We start from the raw sequence: 16,663 nt of genomic DNA, 5'->3' as shown, positions 1-16,663 counted from the left end.
ACAAAGGAAAAGAAACTTAGCAGGGAGTCTTTTTCCCATTTACAGTTTTCCTTCATATAACTAAACAAAAAGACAAAGTCCTTAGAAAAGTTAAGCTCCTTAATGACTTACAGGTACACAGATTTTTAATTCACTCTATCCTTTCTATTTCCACAGCCCATGCCGTACTTCATGTTTTCTTTGCTTCTTGCCTAAACCATTGTAAGAATTTCCTCACTGGTCTCTCTCTTCCAATGGGGTTCCACAAAAAAAAAAGAAAAAAAAAGGGTCTTTGTAGTTTAAAAAAAAAAAAGCTCAGAAAGTGCTAGGTTAAATGATGTTTAAAAGTTTTTTTTAACCTATAGTCCTTCTCACTGCCTTTAATATTCTATGTGTATTGTAAATTCCCAAGATACTATAGTATATAACCATTTCTTAATACTATGCTGGTGTTCTAAGCGGTATGAAAAATGTTGGCATAAGTGATAAACTACTATATAGGTCAAGGTCCTACCTTCCCTTTCCAAGTTTACCTCCCATTGTGCTTCCAGTATCCTGTAACGTCTACTACTCTTTTGTACCTCTGTGCCTCTGTTCACGATGCCTCCCTATCTGCACTGTCCTTCCTCTCATCTCTACTTATTGAAATCATGCCCAGCCATAAAAGTGTAGGATCAAAAGGTACTTCCTCCAGGAAGTATTTCAAATTCTCTCCAATCTGATTTATTTTCAGCTTCCCCAAGACTCTATAACTTTATTATAGCAGTTATTTGTCTGCTTTAGGTTACATTGTAACTATAACTTTCTTCCTCAAAAATTATAAGGCATAGGGCTTCCCTGGTGGCGCAGTGGTTGGGAATCTGCCTGTCAATGCAGGGGACACGGGTTCGAGCCCTTGTCTGGGAAGATCCCACATGCCGCGGAGCGACTAGGCCCGTGAGCCACAATTGCTGAGCCTGCGCGTCTGGAGCCTGTGCTCCACAACAAGAGAAGCCGCGATAGTGAGAGGCCCGCGCACCGCGATGAAGAGTGGCCCCCGCTTGCCACAACTGGAGAAAGCCCTCGTACAGAAACAAAGACCCAACACAGCCATAAATAAATAAATAAATAAAATTTAAAAAAAAAAATTATAAGGCATAGAAAATAAGAATTTCCTAGTACATAGTTGGTATTCAAAACACTTATGAATTGAAATAGTGATTTTAATTTTTCCAAAGAATGCTTGAAAATAGATCTCATTTCATTATACAAATACATACAAGCCTGCAAATCTGGTAGAACAGACGTTATCACCTCCCCCTACCACCAGATGACAGATTATTATGAACATCATAATTACTATTATATTAAGCAGCTAACATTCCTTGAACATTAACTATATGCCAGATACTAAGCTAAGTGCTTTACATAGTTTATTTTATTTATTCCTCAAAACAATCATATAAAGTAGGTTCCATTATTACCACCAATTTACGGATGAGGAAACTGAAGCTCCAAGAGGTAAAATGACATGCCCAAGGTCTGACAGTAGTAGGTTAGGGCTAATAAATGGCAGAGCTTAGAATAAAATCCAGATCTGTCTGACTGCAAAGCTCACTGTTAACTGCTACACTTTTCTGCCTTTCAGTATTTGCCCAAGTAGTTCTCACTAATAAACCGTGATGCTAATCACAGTTCATTTAAACTTAGTAATAAAAAATATTCAAAATTTTCAGAGTTCAAAATTCACTAAAATAAAATGGCATCTATACTGTTGAACCATAACAGCAACATGAAAATGCAAGAATTACTTACTTGCACAATTTGCCTTCTGCCATGTGGAATTGAAAAACTCAGACAGAATCACAACTATTTGCATTCTATCTGCCATTAAGAGACTTCTGGCACAATTATGACTCTCTGAGGAATTCTATAACGACAAAAGAAAAAGAAAGAAAAATACAATCTGAATGTTTTTAGACTTCCCAAACAACAACTTGAGGCAAAAAACCTTATAAAAATAATTCAAATATTTATTATAAGCATTTAATTTTTTTTTGCTATAATCGAATAATGATGTCATTAATAATAACAACTGTAATAAAACAATAGCAGCTAACATTTATTGGTACCAGGTTCACTGCAAGGGAAGAAAATCTTTGCTTCTTAAATAAATAAGTACTTGCTTCTATGTTACAATCTCAACTTAGGCCCACATGTAATATTTCTTACTCCTTATGCACAGGAAAAAATTCTGGAAAGCTATTCACCAAAATGTACCAGTAGTTATCTCTGAATAATGGAAATAGAGCGATTTTCATTTTCTTTTTTGCCTCTTTTACACTGTCTAAATTTTTCTACAATGAACATATATTATTTACACATTTTTAAAAACCTGGTGGGTAAATGATCACAAAACATTGTTTCATCTTCTGGGCATTTTTTGGCTCAAAATCTTAAAATCCACAAGAAAATGTGATACATCTAGTTTGTACCGAAATAGTTTGTACCCAGATAGAAGAACACGCTTTCTACAGATCGTTTTAATAATGAAACTCACACTATGCAAATAATAAATTCAAGTTCCTAAATTATTGGATCCTTATCTATTTCCTTTCCCTTTTGCCCCAAACAAGGAACTAAGTCCTGCTGACTCTTCATTCTTTCAAAGTTATTTAACTCCTACTATTTACCAGGCACTATAAGAATCTTGGAGTTCTGAGTATACAAAGAGTATAAAGGAATGCCATCAACACTGGGTCTTCAGAACCTCCCCAGAGACATACAGATAAGGAATTAAATAGCGTCATTAGTAATAAAAGAGAGAATATGTTGACTCTAGAAAAGAACTGATCAGCCATGTGGGATAAGAAAAGAGGGAAGGAGGGCTTAACAGCAGAATTCTTGTTTTAAAATATCTCTGAAGATCATTTTGGGATGATTACCCTTTCTGTGGCTTAGTTTTGTTGTCTCATTAAAACATGCAGCCAAATGAACGCTTGCCTTTAAAATAGTAAATTGAACAAAACATTTTAAAAAGCCCTTTTCTTGGAATTACTTTCAGAGCAATATCAGCTATAGAAGAAGATTTCATAAAAGATGAAACAATGTTTTGTGATAATTTACCCACCAGATTAAAGTAGAGCATGGCCTAAAGAGTCAGAAAAACCTGGATTACTAGCTGGTAATCTTGGACAGCTGAGGTAAACTCTCTGAGGCTCAGTTTCATGATCATGAGTCCTACAGGTACAGTATTAAATTAAATACCATACGTTAATCACTTAGCACAATGTCTGGCACCTAGTAAGTAACTGATATGTGCTATTTCACCTAGCGACCTGTTGCCAACAAGAAGTGCTCTAAGTGGGTGTAGAGGGCTAAGTATAACCAGTTACTTAAGTAGAGTCTTCGTAAGTGGATGACTGGATATTTTAAAAATCAATACAGATACAAAGTAGGGGCCTGAATCAAGATGGCGGAGTAGAAGGACATGCTCTCACTCCCTCTTGTGAGAACACCAGAATCACAACTAGTTGCTGGACAATCATCGACAGAAATACACTGGAACTCACCAAAAAAGATACCCCATATCCAAAGACAAAGGAGAAGCCACAATGAGACGGTAGGAGGGGCACAATCACAGCAAAATCAAATCCCATAACTGCTGGGTGGGTGACTCACAGACTGGAGAACACTTATACTACAGAAGTCCACCCACTGGAGTGAAGGTTCTGAGCCTCATGTCAGTCTTCCCAACCTGGGGGTCTGGCAATGGGAGGAGGAATTCCTAGAGAATCAGACTTTGAAGGCTAGTGGGATCTGATCGTAGGACTTTGACAGGACTGGGGGAAACAGAGACTCCACTCTTGGAGGGCACACACAAAGCAGTGCACGCATCGGGACCCAGGGGAAGGAGCAGTGAACCCAGGGGAGACTGAACCAGACCTACCTGCTAGTGTTGGAGGGTCTCCTGCAGAGGCAGGGGGTGGCTGTGGATCACCGTGGGGACAAGGACACTGGCAGCAGAAGTTCTGGGAAGTACTCCTTGGCGTGAGCCCTCCCAGAGTCGGTCATTAGCCCCACCAAAGAGCCCAGATAGGCTCCAGTGTTGGGTTGCCTCAGGCAAAACAACCAACAGGGAGGGAACCCAGTCCCACCCATCAGCAGTCAAGCAGATTAAAGTTTTACTGAGCTCTGTGCACCAGAGCAACACCCAGCTCTATCCACCACCAGTCCCTCCCATCAGGAAACCTGCACAAGCCTCTTAGATAGCCTCATCCATCAGAGGGCAGACAGCAGAAGTAAGAAGAACTACAATCCTGCAGCCTGTGGAACAAAAACCACATTCACAGAAGGATAGACAAGATGAAAAGGAAGAGGGCTATGTACCAGATAAAGGAACAAGATAAAACCCCCCAAGAAAACTAAATGAAGTGGAGATAGGCAACCTTCCAGAAAAAGAATTCAGAATAATGATAGTGAAGCTGATCCAGGACCTCGGAAAAACAACGGAGGCAAAGATCGAGAAGATGCAAAAAATGTTTAACAAAGACCTAGAAGAATTAAAGAACAAACAAACAGAGATGAACAATACAATAACTGAAATGAAAACTACACTAGAAGGAATCAATAGCAGAATAACTGAGGCAAAAGAACGGATAAGTGACCTGGAAGATAGAATGGTGGAATTCACTGCTGTGGAACAGAATAAAGAAAAAAGAATGAAAAGAAATGAAGACAGCCTAAGAGACCTCTGGGACAACATTAAACGCAATAACATTCACATTATAGGGGTCCCAGAAGGAAAAGAGAGAGAGAAAGGACCTGAGAAAATATTTGAACAGATTACAGTCGAAAACTTCCCTAATATGGTAAAGGAAATAGCCACCCAAGTCCAGGAAGCACAGCGAGTCCCATACAGGATAAACCCAAGGAGAAACATGCCAAAACACATAGTAATCAAACTGGCAAAAATTAAAGACAAAGAAAAATTATTGAAAGCAGCAAGGGAAAAACGACAAATAACATACAAGGGAACTCCCATAAGGGTAACAGCTGATTTCTCAGCAGAAACTCTACAAGCCAGAAGGGAGTGGCATGATATACTTAAAGTGATGAAAGGGAAGAAACTACAGCCAAGATTACTCTACCCAGCAAGGATCTCATTTAGATTTGATGGAGAAATCAAAAGCTTTACAGACAAGCAAAAGCTAAGAGAATTCAGCACCACCAAACCAGTTCTATAACAAATGCTAAAGGAACATCTCTAAGTGGGAAACACAAGAGAAGAACAGGACCTACAAAAACAAACCCAAAACAATTAAGAAAATGGTCAGAGGAACATACATATCGATAATTACCTTAAACGTGAATGGATTAACTGCTCCAACCAAAAGACACAGGCTTGCTGAATGGATACAAAAACAAGACCCATATATATGCTGTCTACAAGAGACCCACTTCAGACCTAGGGACACATACAGACTGAAAGTGACGGGATGGAAAAAGATATTCCATGCAAATGGAAATCAAAAGAAAGCTGGAGTAGCAATACTCATATCAGATAAAATAGACTTTAAAATAAAGAATGTTACAAGAGACAGGAAGGACACTACATAATGATCAAGGGATCAATCCAAGAAGAAGATATAACAATTATAAATATATATGTACCCAACATAGGAGCACATCAATACATAAGGCAACTGCTAACAGCTGTAAAAGAGGAAATGGACAGTAACACAATAATAGTGGGGGACTTTAACACCCCACTTACACCAATGGACAGATCATCCAAAATGAAAATAAATAAGGAAACAGAAGCTTTAAATGACACAATAGACCAGATAGATTTAATTGATATTTATAGGACATTCCATCCAAAAACAGCAGACTACACTTTCTTCTCAAGTGCGCACGGAACATTCTCCAGTATAGATCACATCATAGGTCACAAATCAAGCCTCAGTAAATTTAAGAAAATTGAAATCATATCAAACATCTTTTCTGACCACAACGCTATGAGATTAGAAGTGAATTACAGGGGAAAAAACGTAAAAAACACAAACACATGGAGGATAAACAATACGTTACTAAATAACCAAGAGATCACTGAAGAAATCAAAGAGGAAATAAAAAAATACCTAGAGACAAATGACAATGAAAACATGAAGATCCAAAACCTCTGGGACACAGCAAAGGCAGTTCTAAGAGGGAAGTTTATAGCTATACAAGCCTACCTCAAGAAACAAGAAAAATCTCAAATAAACAATCTAACCTTACACCTAAAGGAACTTGAGAAAGAAGAACAAACAAAACCCAAAGTTAGCAGAGGGAAAGAAATCATAAAGATCAGAGCAGAAATAAATGAAATAGAAACAAAGAAAACAATAGCAAAGATCAATAAAACTAAAAGCTGGTTCTTTGAGAAGATAAACAAAATTGATAAACCATTAGCCAGACTCATCAACAAAAAGAGGGAGAGGACTCAAATCAATAAAATTAGAAATGAAAAAGGAGAAGTTACAACAGACACTGCAGAAATACAAAGCATCCTAAGAGACTACTACAAGCAACTCTATGCCAATAAAATGGACATCCTGGAAGAAGTGGACAAATTCTTAGAAAGGTATAACCTTCCAAGACTGAACCAGGAAGAAACAGAAAATATGAACAGACCAATCACAATTAATGAAATTGAAACTGTGATTAAAAATCTTCCAACAAACAGAAGTCCAGGACCAGATGGCTTCACAGGTGAACTCTATCAAACATTTAGAGAAGAGCTAATACCCATCCTTCTCAAACTCTTCCAAAAAATTGTGGAGGAAGGAACACTCCCAAACTCATTCTATGAGGCCACCATCACCCTGATACCAAAACCAGACAAAGATACTACAAAAAAAGAAAATTACAGACCACTATCACTGATGAATATAGATGCAAAAAGCCTTAACAAAATAGTAGTAAACAGAATCCAACAACACATTAAAAGGATCATACACCATGATCAAGTGGAATTTCTCCCAGGGATGCAAGGATTATTCAACATACACAAATCAATCAATGTGATACACCATATTAACAAATTGAAGAATAAAAACCATATGATCATCTCAATAGATGCAGAGAAAGCTTTCGACAAAATTCAACACCCATTTATGATAAAAACTCTCCAGAAAGTGGGCATAGAGGGAACCTACCTCAACATAATAAAGGCCATATATGACAAACCCACAGCAAACATCATTCTCAATGGTGAAAAACTGAAAGCATTTCCTCTAAGATCAGGAACGAGACAAGGATGTCCACTCTCACCGCTACTATTCAACATAGTTTTGGAAGTCCTAGCCACGGAAATCAGAGAAGAAAAAGAAATAAAAGGAATATAAATTAGAAAAGAAGAAGTAAAACTGTCACTGTTTGCAGATGACATGATACTATACGTAGAGAATCCTAAAGATGCCACCAGAAAACTATTAGAGCTAATCAATGAATTTAGTAAAGTTGCAGGATACAAAATTAATGCACAGAAATCTCTTGCATTCCTATACACTAATGATGAGGAATCTGAAAGAAAAATTAAGGAAACACTCCCATTTACCACTGCAACAAAAAGAATAAAATACCTAGGAATAAACCTACCTAGGGAGACAAAAGACCTGTATGCAGAAAACTATAAGACACTGATGAAAGAAATTACAGATGATACCAACAGGTGGAGAGATATACCATGTTCTTGGATTGGAAGAATCAATATTGTGAAAATGAGTATACTACCCAAAGCAATCTACAGATTCAATGCAATCCCTATCAAATTACCAATGGCAATTTTTACGGAACTAGAATAAAAAATCTTAAAATTTGTATGGAGACACAAAAGACCCTGAATAGCCAAAGCAGTCTTGAGGGAAAAAAACGGAGCTGGAGGAATCAGACTCCCTGACTTCAGACTATACTACAAAGCTACAGTAATCAAGACAATATGGTACTGGAACAAAAACAGAAACATAGATCAATGGAACAAGATAGAAAGCCCAGGGGTAAACCCACACACCTATGGTCAACTAATCTATGACAAAGGAGGCAAGGATATACAATGGAGAAAAGACAGTCTCTTCAATAAGTGGTGCTGGGGAAATTGGACAGCTACATGTAAAAGAACGAAATTAGAACACTCCCTAACACCATACACAAAAATAAACTCAAAATGGATTAGAGACCTAAATGTAAGACCGGACATTATAAAACTCTTAGAGGAAAACATAGGAAGAACACTCTTTGACATAAATCACAGCAAGATCTTTTTTGATCCACCTCCTAGAGTAATGGAAATAAAAACAAAAATAAACAAATGGGACCTAATGAAACTTAAAAGCTTTTTGCACAGCAAACGAAACCATAAACAAGACGAAAAGACAACCCTCAGAATGGGAGAAAATATTTGCAAACGAATCAACGGACAAAGGATTAATCTCCAAAATATATAAACAGCTCATGCAGCTCAATATTAAAAAAACAAACAACCCAATCCAAAAATGGGCAGAAGACCTAAATAGACACTTCTCCAAAGAAGACATACAGATGGCCAAGAAGCACATGAAAAGCTGCTCAACATCACTAATTATTAGAGAAATGCAAATCAAAACTACAATGAGGGGCTTCCCTGGTGGCGCAGTGGTTGAGAATCTGCCTGCCAATGCAGGGGGCACGGGTTCGAGCCCTGGTCTGGGAAGATCCCACATGCTGCGCAGCAACTGGGTCTGTGAGCCACAACTACTGAGCCTGCACGTCTGGAGCCTGTGCTCTGCAACAAGAGAGGCCGTGATGGTGAGAGGCCCACGCACCTTGATGAAGATTGGCCCCCGCTCGCCGCAACTAGAGAAAGCCCTCGCACAGAAACGAAGACCCAACACAGCCAAAAATAATTAAATAAATAAATTAAAAAAAAAAAAAAAAACTACAATGAGGTGTCACCTCACACCAGTTAGAATGGGCATCAGAAAGTCTACAAACAATAAATGCTGGAGAGGGTGTGGAGATAAGGGAACCCTCTTGCCCTGTTGGTGGGAATGTAAACTGATACAGCCACTATGGAGAACAGTATGGAGGTTCCTTAAAAAACTAAAAATAGAATTACCATATGATCCAGCAATCCCACTACTGGGCATATACCCAGAGAAAACCATAATTCAAAAAGACACATGCACCCCAATGTTCACTGCAGCACTATTTACAATAGCCAGGTCATGGAAGCAACCTAAATGCCCATTGACAGACGAATGGATAAAGAAGATGTGGTACATATATACAATGGAATATTACTCAGCCATAAAAAGGAACGAAATTGGGTCATTTGTTGAGACGTGGATGGATCTAGAGAGCATCATACAGAGTGAAGTAAGTCAGAAAGAGAAAAACAAATATCGTATATTAATGCATATATGTGGAACCTAGAAAAATGGTACAGATGAACCGGTTTGCAGGGAAGAAACTGAGACACAGATGTAGAGAACAAACGTATGGACACCAAGGGGGGATAGCCGTGGTGGGGGGGGAGTGGTGGTGGGATGAATTGGGCGATTGGGATTGACATGTATACACTGATGTGTATAAAACTGATGACCAATAAGAACCTGCTGTATAAAGAAAAAAAATCAATACAGAATAACCTGTATGAGTGGTCAATGTGAGGAATAGTTCAGTTGAGGAAGACATCAGTGTAGTTGGGAGAAATAAGGAGAGTTCATGGAGGAAGCAGGATTTGAACTAAGCCCTATACTAAGAAAGGGAAGAAGGTTCTAAAATGGGGTAAATAAAATGATCGAGGGGTGAAAATAGGAATGGTTATGTAGTATTCAGGGAGTATTCAGGAGGCCAGTGGAAGGTACCTCTATGAAAGTAGAGGCAGTACAGGGAGAAGTCAGGGCAAGGTAATGAAGGGTCTTGAGGGTTATGAGAGTCACACAGTGGGAAACTTTTTAAGATTTTTGAGGAAGATGGCATGAAAAGCAGAGTTTGGAGAGCATAGGTCTATATCACAATATGTAGGGTGAAGCAGGAGACTAAATAGACTATTTCCATAGTTCATGTATAATGAGAAGACAGTAGCAACAGTGAGAATGGAAGGTAAGTGATGAATAATCCCAACGATGATGTACTTTTGAATACCTAATGGTTCTAAAAGCTCTAAATGTATAACTCACTTAATCCTTGTAACAACTCTATGAAATAGGCAGTGGTATCCTTTTGGATTCAAACCCAGCCTCTTTCACTGCATGGCCTTGGGTAAGTTACTTAATCACTCTGAGGCTCAGTTTCCTAAAGCATGATATCCACCTATATATGTCTAGGTTCCTCATCTGGACAAAAGTTCCTTTAGGATGGAAACTTTGTCTTATATCTTTGTATTCCCAACACCTAGCACATGACAAAAAACATTGGCCTTTGGTTTATATTTAGAACTTTTAATACTCAAATCTGTCACAACCACTTAGCAGAAACCTAACCACAATGAATCCAACAATCCACTTTCATCATGCCTATTTGGCAAAATGCAAACAACCAAGCAGATTATTTCCACAATAAATCCATAATCCCAAACTGTACTCCTCACTTGCCTGTCTGCTCATTCTCCCCTCTTTAACACCACTATTGCAATCTTCTCCACTCTCCCTTGAAACTCTGATATCCCTCTCACCCTTTACTCTCAAGTGAAGATCTAGCCTCCTGGTTGACAGTGAAAACAGAGACCATCAAGCTGAAACTCTGATCTGCCTACCCCTCTACACCCAACCTCTCCTTCTACCCTCCTGTTAGAGCGCAGAACGTGCCTGCCCCTGTCAAAGGCTCATCTCTCTCTCTCTCTCTCTCTCTCTCTCTCTGTGGATGCCTTAGATCTCAACTACTCTGCCTTCTCAGGAAAACTGACCTTGTTTACTTTCCCACTGTTTCCTATATCTTCACTCTCTCTATAGGATTCTTCCTATCAGCATTTAAACATGTTCAGGTCTCTCCCATCTTAAGAAAGGAAGAAGGGAAGTAGAGACAGAGGGATGGAGGGACAAAGGAATAAAAAGAAATTAAAAGAAAATCCCTGAGTCTCAATTCCTCTTTAGTGACCTCTCTTTCTTATCTCTTCCTTATGGCCAAACTTTTAGTTGTGCAGTATCACAATTCCCACTTCCTCATCTTCCATTCACTATTTAATCTACTTTAATCTTACTCTCACCCCCAAGTGCTCCCTCAAAATGGCTCTTATGGCACCAAGAATGCCAATGTTGATAGATTCACTTCTGGTCCTCTCAGCTGGATTTGACACAAATAACCACCCCTTCCCTTTTCCCTTTTATAGGACAGCACATTCTCCTGATTTTTCTTAATCTCTCCGACTCTTCTTTCTTGGTCTCTTTCAATATTTTATCCTCTAACCAAATCTTCAACCCAGCATTTCTTATGTATTCTCACTTCTTACTCAAACTCATCATACCATGGTTTCAAACACTACTTTTAAGCTGACTACTCCCAAACCGATTATCCCCAATCCACATCTCTAGACATACATATTCAACCACATATGCAACATCTCCACCTAGATGTCTCATAAACACCTCAAAATCAACAAGTTCAATATGAAGTTCATGATCTTCCCCCACCAAACAGGTTCCTCCCTCCATCTTACTAAATAGCAACCCTATTCACTAAGCTGCTCTTATTAAAACCCTGGAAATCATCGTTCCTTTCCTTCACATTCCATATTCAAATAACTACCAAGTTTTGTCAGTTCTACCTCCTAAATATCTCTGAAATCTATCCATTTCTCCCCGTCACAATGGCCCACATGTAGCCTAGCCACCAACATTTCTCACATCACTGCAAGAGTCTCTTAATTCATTTCCCCACACATACTCTTTCCCTACCCTCCCCAGTCCCTGTCCCCTCCATTTTCTCTCATGTAGCCATAATGACCTTTTAAAGTACAAATCGGATCATATCATTCACAGAATTAAACCCTTCAGTAATATCACACTGCTTTAAAATCAAAGACTAAAACCCTTAGTACTACCCTATAGGTAATATGACCTGGCACCTGCCCACTTCCTCAGGCTCAGATCACTAGTCTCCTCCTGGTTCACAGTGCTTTAAGTTCTTTCTAGTCCTCAAATACACCAGACTCCCATTCAGAGTCTTCACACCTGATACTTCGTTACATGTATACATTCTCTCTCCTCCTCGACCTTCTCAAATTTTAGTTGTCAGCTTTAATCACTGACCACTTCTATCTACTCCCAGCTGATCTTGAATGCTCAAGATCAGCATTCTTGTTATATGTTTTGGTGGCATCTGGGATTTTTTTCTTTGCAACACTTATCACACCTGAATTAAATAATTACTTTTATAACAATATGTTTAATGTCTGTTTCCCCTACCAGACTACAAGCTCTGCTCATTCACAGCTATATCCCTAGTTACTACCACTACCCTGCACATAATAGGTACTCAATAATTTTTTTTTTTAGTGAATGAGAAGCACTACATTTTCTGATCTCCAATGAAAGACATAGATTACGTTATGCTATGTTCCAATTTTCTCCCTATATTCCTAACAATTTATTAATCTACACTAAAACTATGTTGAACACTTCTAGATACATACCTCCAATCATAGGTAATATATATATATACATATCTATATGTCTATCTATCTGCTTATATAAATTTTAAACAAACCAAGTATAATAAGATGAAGATTAGCAATTGAGAATTTGGGGGGCCAAAGCATCCTGGCAACCACTCTGGTGATGCTGAACAGCTCAATGAAACTACATCTCTATTCAGTTTAAATTAAAGAAGAAAGTATGACTCTAAGTAAGAGGGAATCCGTCAATTCTACTATTCAGGTTTCACAAATCACTGTATTCTTTACCTTGAGATAATAAACCTATATGGAGTCCTTGACCCAGTAATTCCAAGAGGAAGTGACTAGAAAATAGAATTCTCATCAGATAACTCTATTACAGTTAAATGAATCAGCTTGCTGTACCACAGAAATAGCTTGCTAATTTCTACCTTTGATTCTTTTTCTCCTTGTTATAATCCCCTCCTCTCAATCAATCCATGGACATGGATTCATCCTAAAGAGGTGAGAAAGAATGACTCACGGTCATTCTGGCCACAGAACAATGCACCTAATTGCTTAAAACAGAATATGATGCCATATCATATCCTGCTGTAGTTGACAGGGACAAGTCTTTGGTGTTCTACTTTAAAATCATGGTGAGATATACTATATATATATATGTATACACACACACACACACACACACACACACACACATATATATAGCCCTTGCTATACCCAGTAGAAGTATGCCTGAAAAATACTGCATGTAGGTCTACATTTACTCAAAGTACCTTGAAAAGTAGCTCTTTACAGAGACCGGCCACAGAATTTATTTAATGCAAATAAATTCCCTATTTTTGTAAAAAATACATATTTATGTCTAGTAATATCAGGCTGACAAAGTAGGATGCAACTCTATATGTTTATATTTTGTCAAATCAACTATGATTTATGAAATAATTCCAACCACATTTTCATGAGACTTTTTTTCTCAGTACAAGAGGAACTTTCCACTCCATAATCGCAAAGTCATTTCTCCTGTTTTTCCTTTACAAGGCATATCCAGCCCATACCTCATGACTCCCGCCAGCCCTGACACTCTAATCCTTTCCTACTCTAGCCCCTATAAGGTACTTAGGAACAAGGACATGTCTCTGTGCCTGCCTGCCTTCCTTCCTTCCTCCCTCCCTCCCTTTCTTTCTTTCTCTTTCTTTCTTTTAATCAAGACCCTCACAGCACCAACCACATGACCAGAAGAGCTCTAAGAGTACCAAGAGTGGAGGGCAGATTTACCATTTTGTAAGATTTTAGTTCCCATTTACTGAGAACTATTACTATGTGTAGTAATAGTTTTCTCAGAGTGCCTCTCACACCCATCTTACAGATGAGACAACAGTTACAGAGAATATAAATTGCCCAGAGTACACCTCGAATAAGCAGAGAAGAACTGGTCTCCTGGCAGAATGGCTCCAGGCTGTATTAATGACTAAAATGAACTCTCATGCATTATCTCTTTTTATTTTTTTAAGTCACATCTGGCAGCGGTTTTTCTCTATTCTACAGAGGAGGAAACGCCAAGATAGACTCCAAGGTAATTAATCCAAGGTCAAACTGCTAGAAAGTGGTGGATCTGAAAATGCCTGGCTACAAAGCTCAAGTTCCTTACCACCAGCACACTATAGTTTCCCCACTCCACCTGGGGTTTCAGGAAAGAGTCCTTCCTGGGAACTCCAGGTGGAGATGGGAAGAAGCTGCGGCAGACTGGGGGGAAAGAGGTGAAGAAAGGTAGAGTTGGCGTGCAGAAGCCCCAAGAAAACTAGTCATACCTATCTGCAAATATGTACCAAAAGATGCCCAACAGCAGCCATGGAAGCAAAAATCCAAACCCCAAGCCCCATAAAGCCACCCACTTTTCTGATGCCCCTAACTCCACAGTCCAAATCCAACCCCCTTTTCTCACAAATGGGGAAACTGAGCACCCCCCCACCCCAAGTTAACCATCATTCCATCCTCCTCCCTTTCCAACAATCCACGCCAGAGGTCCCGGGTGTGCCTTCTACCCACCCCCACGGCTCGGCTGATGTTGTCCATCTTGCTGGCGACCTGTTGGAAGAGGGGATAGCAGGTCTGACAGAGGCGCACCGGCCGGGCGCCGCGCACTAGACACCCGGTCAGCTCTGCGCTGCTGTTGGCGAAGTCCAGCAGCAGCTCCCGGCACTCGGGATCCAAATCCGGCAAGTCTGGGGGTAGTGACAGTGGCCCCATCCTTCCGCCCTGCAGTAGAGCCAGGGACAAGTCCTCCACCTTCAGCAACTGCTCCTCCGACAGGAGGTCGTGGAGGACCCGGTGGGAACTGCTGCCCAAGGAGAAGGTGCCCAGAGCCAGCCCCGACCACAGCAGCGCCACCAATAGCAGCCGCAGCAGCAGCAACGATGACCTCCGCCGCGCGACTGTCCGGTCCGGGTCCATCGCGGGGTTCACGAACCCCAAGGCGCAGACCTCCACCTCTCCGCCCCTAGTCTGTGCTGCGGACAGCGGCCGCTTCCGGCTTCCTTGGGCGCAGGCCGCGAGCAGGGTCACGAGGCGCGCGCGTCACGGCCCCGCCTCCGGCGCGCGGCGCCCCGCCCCATTGGCTGCAGAGAGACTCTCGCGCAGCGGGCCGGCGCGTGTGCGGGAGCGCGCCCACACGGGCGGTTTCGCGCTCTCATCCTGTGCCAAGCGCCTGACCGAGGGGAGCGCGAGACCCGGGTGGCGTCGGCTGTGGAGCCCCGAGCTGAGGCTCGCCTGCCCTATGAATACAGGCGTCGGCCGCTTTTAGCCGTTAAATCTCGGGGGTCTTGCCCTCGGTTGCCCACCTCTTTAGTTGTTCGCTGAGTTCTAGAAGTCTGAGGAGTTATGTGCCACAGAAAGACGGACGGCCTCCGGCGTGGGAATTACGAGTGAGTTCCCTGAGAAAGCCTGCTGGCACATGCCTTGGCAGGTTTTTTTTACTTGGTATTTCTTAGCATAATTTTCCCCCTCAAAATATTTGGAAAGAGTAATGACGTGTGTTGATTATTTTTGATAGTGGAGCCTAGCGGCTTACAAGCTTTTTTTTTTCTTAAACTCAGCTGTGTCAGCGCTGTCCGATAGACTTCTTGAGGTGATGGAAAGATTCTGTATCTGCGCTCATACGGTAGCCACTAGCCACTTGCGGCTGTGGAGCACTCGTAATGTGGCTACTGCCATCGGGGAACTGAATTTTTAACTGTATTTAATGTGAATGTAAATAGCCCTATCTGGCGAGCAGTGCTGTGTCGGACAGCGCCGGTCTAAGTTCTCTCACTGTGTAGCCTGGTCCTTGGGTGGCTAATGTCCAGGTTTCCTTGCGACTGAAGGGGTTCCTGGGGTGCAGCACAAGCCTGTATCCCAGTGCAAAAACCTGGAAAATCCTCGCCAAACCGCTCAATTTCAAACTCCTATCCAGTTTCTGACAAGCCCAGGGCAATCTTTGGGGACACTCTGAAAAGCGTCCTGATACCACTACTGGGCTGTAAAAGAATTTAGCTGATGACCTGGAAAACGGTTTTCTGACAAGTATCTGCTAACAGATTTGGTAGAAGAATTATTTCCTGGCTGTTTTGTGTCATCCCGCTTTCGTTTTTGCCTTGTAAATTGCAGAGCTACTGTACTAATTCCTATTCATCTTATGGTGCTAATTTATGTTTCTGAGAGTTGGTAGAGTTACTTTTTTAGCCAGTCTGTTTGATTATTGTTTTGTGTTCCTAATGGGAAGGGAGTAAAGTTCCATAATTTCTTTAACATTCCTGTTTATTCTTTTACTATTACAAACAATATTGCAGGTAATAATCATATCTATACAGGTTGGTAAGATAAATTCCTAGCAGTAGACTTGCTGGGTCAGAGAGTATGTGCATTTGTGATGTTGTTGATTGTGCTATATTACTTTCCACGGAGGTTTAATACTTTACTCATAATGGTTCCTAAAGAACTCTTAAGAATGGTAATTCTAACATGTAGAAAGACCTAAAAGTTATAGGATGACATTTGAGAAAATTAAGACAACTTATTTTACTGGGGTGG

The 16,663-nt window shown here is 40.5% G+C and overlaps 2 protein-coding genes across 3 annotated transcripts in view; one reads left to right on the top strand and one right to left on the bottom strand.

Moving 5' to 3' along the window:
- Positions 1-15,129, bottom strand: part of OSTM1 (osteoclastogenesis associated transmembrane protein 1) — a 38,451-nt gene extending 23,322 nt beyond the window's left edge. The window contains exons 1-2 of the mRNA XM_036872107.1: positions 14,645-15,129; positions 1,774-1,888 (exon numbers count right to left, since the gene is read on the bottom strand). Coding sequence (XP_036728002.1) covers positions 1,774-1,888; positions 14,645-15,049 — 520 coding nt within the window. The 5' untranslated portion in view covers positions 15,050-15,129. The remainder of the gene's footprint in view (positions 1-1,773; positions 1,889-14,644) is intronic.
- A 225-nt stretch (positions 15,130-15,354) lies between these two features.
- Positions 15,355-16,663, top strand: part of NR2E1 (nuclear receptor subfamily 2 group E member 1) — a 109,703-nt gene continuing 108,394 nt past the window's right edge. For both annotated transcript variants that reach the window (XM_036870933.1, XM_036870930.1), the window contains exon 1: positions 15,355-15,519. The gene's annotated coding sequence lies outside the window, so the exon portion shown is untranslated. The remainder of the gene's footprint in view (positions 15,520-16,663) is intronic.

The sequence above is a fragment of the Balaenoptera musculus genome, chromosome 12, assembly GCF_009873245.2.
Source record: "Balaenoptera musculus isolate JJ_BM4_2016_0621 chromosome 12, mBalMus1.pri.v3, whole genome shotgun sequence".
Classification (NCBI taxonomy): domain Eukaryota; kingdom Metazoa; phylum Chordata; class Mammalia; order Artiodactyla; family Balaenopteridae; genus Balaenoptera; species Balaenoptera musculus.
The sequence above is the reverse complement of the archived record's forward strand: the minus strand, read 5'-3'. Positions and strand labels throughout refer to the sequence as shown.